General features: G+C 39.7%; 1 protein-coding gene across 1 annotated transcript; it reads right to left on the bottom strand.

The window, feature by feature from the left end:
• Positions 1 to 2272: 2272 nt before the first annotated feature.
• On the bottom strand, positions 2273 to 4219 carry LOC139564248 (transcription and mRNA export factor ENY2-2). The gene is made up of 5 exons (XM_071383613.1): positions 4079 to 4219; positions 3627 to 3704; positions 3464 to 3534; positions 2834 to 2908; positions 2273 to 2698 (listed from the first exon to the last, which is right to left on the bottom strand). The coding sequence occupies exons 2-5, from the start codon at positions 3692 to 3694 to the stop codon at positions 2625 to 2627; spliced, it is 288 nt and encodes a 95-aa protein (XP_071239714.1). The 5' UTR covers positions 3695 to 3704; positions 4079 to 4219; the 3' UTR covers positions 2273 to 2624.
• Between the last annotated feature and the right edge of the window lie 2028 nt (positions 4220 to 6247).

Below are 6247 nucleotides of genomic sequence, written 5' to 3'. Positions count from 1 at the left end.
ATTACAAAACTCCATTGTGGAAAGTTATACATTCTAAATCTATATAACTTCTATGGTGGAGTATTGACATTACAGTTGTTACATCAGATCACATAAATGCTAAAACAATGAAGTGCATGCGTGTTAAAATTATTATAATACATCTTTTTGGATTGACCAGCACACCGTCCTATTCCGTCATCCATGTTAAAAATATTATTTCATTTCAAAGTTCTCTTATGTGCTTTGCCTTGCTGCCGTGTGTGGATTTTTTAATAATATTACCGTACCTCAGGTTTGTTTGTACTGTATGATATGTGTTTATGGAACTTACTTGTTGCCAAGTTGGACAAAAGACTACATTGCCCATAAGGGACTCAATATACAGGACTACACTTTTGGCTTAATTAACTATTGACTCAGCAGTTTTCATGCTGAAATGATATGATTCCAATTACTGAACATATCCACGCGCGTACACACGTACACACACACACACACACACACACACACACACACACACACACACACACACACACACACACACACACACACACACACACACACACACACACACACACACACACACACACACACACACACACACACACACACACACACACACACACACACACACACACACAATTTTCCTTTCTCTTTTTTCCTTTCTCTGCACAGCCACTGCTTGATATCTCCATCAGTGCAGATGATGTCATCCAAGCCTTGTGGTGCTCTTTGCTTTATGATTGGTCTCTCAGAGGCCACAGACATGCCACACAGGATTCCACCAGTTAGTATGCAGGACCTCTGAGTGGACGAATAGGCTCCATCTGGTGTTGTTTACCTTTGTCTTTACAGTTCAAGCTTTATGATCTAGCCTATGTCCTTCTTTCATTTGAGAAGCCGTTCAGATCTTTTCATCTGGTTACTGTTCAGTATCTTGGCCTCTTCAACAGCACTGTGTGGGTCCAGAGTCGAGAATGGAGTGAGAAAGTAAATAGAATCTGTATGATAGTAAATGTGTCATTCACCAGTAATTCTATAGGCAGCGCAGGGCCAGCTAGCGTGTTGAAACCTTTATATATTGGGGGCCCAGCGAGATTGCCCTGACGATAACATGGGGATTGATGTTGGCCATTAAAAGAGCCAGCTAGAGTTCTGGGCTCGGGCCTGGGGGGGGTTACAGGCAGGCAGCCTCCCTCCCTGGGCCAGCAGCATTGTATATCAGCATGTTGTCACCTGGGCTGATGTCACGGCAGGTCCTTCGGCTAAGAAAACACTCAGTCTGTCTTCAGTAGGTGACCAGTGCAAAGGCTCACTCACTACCTGGTAATGTGCTACTCATGCCGAGCGGTGCCCTGCACGGGTTCACAGCCATTCAAAATGTAATCTATAGCCTATTTGCTATTCCTGGTCTGTAACAAGAGTGGTTTAAACAAAACAAAGTGATCTGAGTCATCTTGTGGAATTGACAAAACTATAAAACTACAAAACAGATCAGAGCCTTACAGGCTAATCTGTGAAAATGTATTTTACAGATGTGATATGAAGTTTATACAGTTGTGTCCAGAATTAGAAAGGCTTACATGGATTGTCTATTGTATTTAAAGTAACAGCCGGGACATTGGGGGGAGTGGCCGTGGCCAAGCTTTTTACAGATTTTCTTTATCCATCACACCATGGTATAACTTTTGTTTCTGAACTTGTCAACCCAAGGAGTCTCCCATATGAACACTTGCTCATTTCACACACTACACTCACAGGAGGACCATGGAATAATCTGAAAACCCTATCTGAAAAAAGCTATTTGTCCCTTGGTGCATCCATATGAGTTATATCTCTCCCTGTGAACACTCGTGTTTATCTTTTCATAATCTCCCCCTCTCCAATCACAATAGCTCCCCCGTCAGGACCTCTCTGTTACTCTAGGAAGTAAAGCAGCAACAGGGTTGTCATAATGGGAACATGTATGTTTGTTTATAAGCACAGGGGATGTCATTTAGTCAAAGGACAACTTAAGTTTCAATGCACCACTGTAGTGTGTTTCAGATTACCAAGGTAAATTGCCCATACAGCTCCATAATCTTGAGTTTAAGTACATTATTTGATTCTTTATTGTGCATATTATTTTACAGTACTTCTAGTATGAGATTAACTATTGGCCAGATACTCAATTGAGTGTCTGAGTATTAAATTAGTTAAATCTACCAAAGTTAATCTACACAGACAGACTGTAACACGGTCTAAAAGCTTGAGTGTCATTGTAAGCCTTCTTTCAAAAACAAAACATCGCTTTGAACTTCTTCCAAAACCCAGAACCAGCTTTATTACCAACTCCTCTCAAAAGCATCTCTCAAAATGAGAAGACAATCCACAGATTAAAAATAGCATGTTATGCATTCTAATACAACGTACAGTTATTGACACGTGTCGAATCGTTGCATCATGTAAAGAACTGCCGACGGTGAAAAACAAACATCTTTATTCTTAAAAATCGGACATGGAACAAAGTAATTGAATAAGTCTAAATCATGATGGAAGATCGCATCACATAGCTAATAATAACAGCACGATGGCAAAACGAAAAGAAGCTCGAACAACTCTGATAGCAAAAGGGTTTCAAAAAAAATGTCATGTTGGTTCCATTATGTGGCATGCTGAGCCAGGAAGGCTCTTATCCTCTGCAGCAGCTCCTTCTTCACACTATCAGGCACCAGAACTGAGGAGGAAATAAAGATACAGTATTCGGTTCGGGGTTTTGATAGTTGTGTCATGATCAACGTTTTGAAAGCTATTGAACAGAGGGATGAGAAAAAAGGTACTGTATACACAACAACAAAAAAGGCCTAAATACCTCTTCCTTTAGGGGTGATTTCTACCACAAGGTCCTCGACAGTCACATGCTCCAAGCCCTTTTCTTTGATGACATCTGCAAAACAGTTACTTGATGAGTGACATGACGCTTACACCGTGTTTTCACCGTGTCAGTGGCGTCATTCTCAAAGGAGGCACGTGCCCCCTCAGATCTGTCCTGTTTAAAAAATAATAAAACAATTATTTTGTTTAAAATGTTGTTGTTCTCTGTAATACTACTAGCCACCTAGCAATTTATGAAGTTGGCTTTAGCTAGCCCAGATATATTCTCAATCTCATAACTAGCTGCCAAGAAGCCATTTCAGGCTATAAATGAAGTTAGAGTAGCTAGTGTGTAACTATTTTAAACGGCAAGGTTGGTAGACTTTAGAAAAGCAAGCAACTACAAAATGTACTGAATGAGACTCACATTCCTTTCAATCTTTTACCCAGAATTCAGCAGAGAAGCATATTCAGTTTAGTAAAATAAAAAAAGAGCAGTCAGGACAATACAGACAGATCAAGAGATTTGATGTGCAGAAAAATCAATATAATTTTTACATAGAATTAAGCATAATGATTGCTGGAAAAAATTGTGTTTCAGGTGTTTGAAAAAATGCTAAATTCTTACCTTTGCAATAAGCTTTCAGCTGATCCCTCCATCCACATTCAGTGAGTTTAGCTCTGAGCAACTCCTTCAATCTGTGGATCAACCAAAACAAGCAAGAACAGTGACCATAGAGTTGATCAGTCTCCTAATAACGATTTAATAGAAAGTTGTGAAATGTTCTTACCGCTCTCTTTCACCCATCTCAGTTAATTTCTGATTAATTGTTGCTCTCATCTTGGAATCTTTGCTCATATTCTTTTAGCTGCAAAAGTGAGATTCAGAATGAGTTGATGTTGTGGTGTTAGCTAGCTAGCTTTCATTAGTCAACTGCTGAGGCAGGGATCAGTTTAATAGTTAACGTTAGCTAGCTACTGTAACAGTCTACAAACAAGGTGGACAGCTGTCTATCATGAAAAAATGTTAGATTTGGGCTGTAGCTATCATTAAATCACTCCTCTTTAGAACAAACTACGAGCAGCATAAACCATTGCTAGGCTTTACTTGCTAGGTATATGCTAACTGTTGACAAGCTAACGTATTTCTGACATTAGCCAGGCAAACAAGCTCGTTCACTATCTGATAAATTGGCGATAACAAGCTACATCGCTATCAAGGACGTAAAAATCTCACACTTACCCAAAACATTCGATGAAACGTGCATGCTGTTGCACACAGTGCCAATAAAAGTATAACTGGCGAGCTAGTTAGCCACAGCTAATTGTTGTGTCCCACAATGAATAAGGACCCCAGGAAACCGTTGATACCAGAAAAGGTTCCTAACTTTTAATGAAGTACTATCGTTATGCCACTAGGTGGTAGCGTAGATTAAGAACTGAGAATATAACATAGACTCAACTCTTACAGATATGTTCTTACAATGCCTCTTGTTGTACATGTGACCATGAAGTGCTGTTTTTGGCAAGTATTAGATGGTTGCTCAATCCTATTAGTATTCGGTAAGAAGAATAACCCTGAGTCTGGGTTAAGAATATTTTATGAAATCATGAAACTCCATAGTTGAATGCACTGATCGTCAGTTTGGATACTGCTAAATGACAAAATGTAAAAATACAAATATTAGGACATCAGTTTAGACGTCAGGTGTTCTGTTTCTTTATAGCTGTCTAAAAATCAACTTCCATCAATTTGTAGTACAGTCAAAGATACTGTATTTCAGTTTCCAATCTCTGGTGTTGCACCACTTCTAATACGGTGTTGGAAATATTACTTTATTTTGTGAAATTTTTATCCTAAAAATGTCCATGCCCTACCTGGAAAATCTTCATAATTGTATGGAAAACTATTAGCTCAAGAAATCAAATATTGTAACAACATTAAACTGGTGACCTTGTCAAGAAGTTCTGACCTAATGGTTAAGGTATTGATTTGACAGTCACTGGGCAGGGTTCAAGCCCCGGTCGGGGCTACACCTTGAATTTGCTACGTATGACAACATGTTTACACAGGCAGTCCAATTCTGATCTTTTGCCCGATTATGGTCAAAAGATAGGATGTGAACGGTCAAAAGACCAATAATTGGTTAAAATATCAGAATTGCCTGTGTAAATGCAGCCCATGTGTTTGAAACTCTTTTTCAAATGAGTCAAGGGAGAGAAGGATAGGATAATATTGTTTTGCAAACAAGTTGAAGTAATAGAGTATGTGACTAGAAAACAAAGTTAACCAGGCTGAATATGCTGCAGTTTTGAAATGGTATCCTAGGGTTGGTTTGAAGGAGGATCAAACATGATAGTGGATTTTCTAAGACACTTGGCACCGTCTCCTAATTCCTTGTGGGTGAACTCCTGCCTCTGTTTTCTTGACTTTAAAGCACCCAAACTCCAGCAGACCTCTGACTAAATTGACAAGCAGCAAAGAGATTCCCACTGAAGGCAGAAATGCTACTACAGAGTTGAAAGAATGATTGATGGGTTACCTGGTCTGGATGAACTAATGACCTCTCATGGCAGCGGCTCTGTAGTACCGAAGCAGAGCACTTGTTCATCTTGAATTAATCACCTGTAGTAATTGCAAATCATTGTTCATTTGTGTGTTTCGACAAGGGGCCGTTTGATTAATGTAACATGCTTAATATAAATGGTCATTAAAACGATAATTAACACTCAGTCTATATCACGAGTGGTTTTGAAATGCGCAATGTTTACACTGGCAAAGACCGTTACTTCTTGGGCTCGGCTGCACTTGGTCTTTGAGGTGCCTGCTGCTGTGCGCTGTGACACAGTGGAGATCAGTGAGCATGCTCAATGAATGGGATGCTACAGGCTAAGTGAGAGACTCAATGCAGTGAAGTGACAGAATAATCTTCCTCCCTCTGGCCCTTTGAGGCACTCCTTATCTCCGTTCCCTGCTCCTCATCCTCCTCCATTTACCCCCGGTGTTATCTCTGCGGCGGAAGCCACAGAGTTTAGGTGAGAAGAATATATAGTGGGAAAGAAAGCAGTGAGAAAGTGAATGAAATATTCATCAAGGCGCTTACAGGGTTCAAGGGGATATGCAGAAGTTCTCTCAGTGGATGCTAGCCCAAGAGAAACACTCTAAACAGAAAAATGGAGCTAAAAAATTTGTAGCTTTATGTGTTCCTCAAAAAATGCGTCAGACAATGATTTATAACAGAGGACAGTTGCAGCTAAATATTAGCTATACTATTCATGCATGTGGAATCATTTGAACCAAAGCCATACGATTTTGTGTTATTGTCAATGCAACACGTATACAGGTGCATTCAGAAAGAATTCAGAACCCTCAACTTTTCCCACATTTTGTTACGTTACAGCCTTATTCTAA

Source organism: Salvelinus alpinus, chromosome 35 (assembly GCF_045679555.1).
Source record: "Salvelinus alpinus chromosome 35, SLU_Salpinus.1, whole genome shotgun sequence".
In the NCBI taxonomy this organism is placed as follows: domain Eukaryota; kingdom Metazoa; phylum Chordata; class Actinopteri; order Salmoniformes; family Salmonidae; genus Salvelinus; species Salvelinus alpinus.
This window is presented reverse-complemented; position numbering and strand designations above follow the sequence as displayed.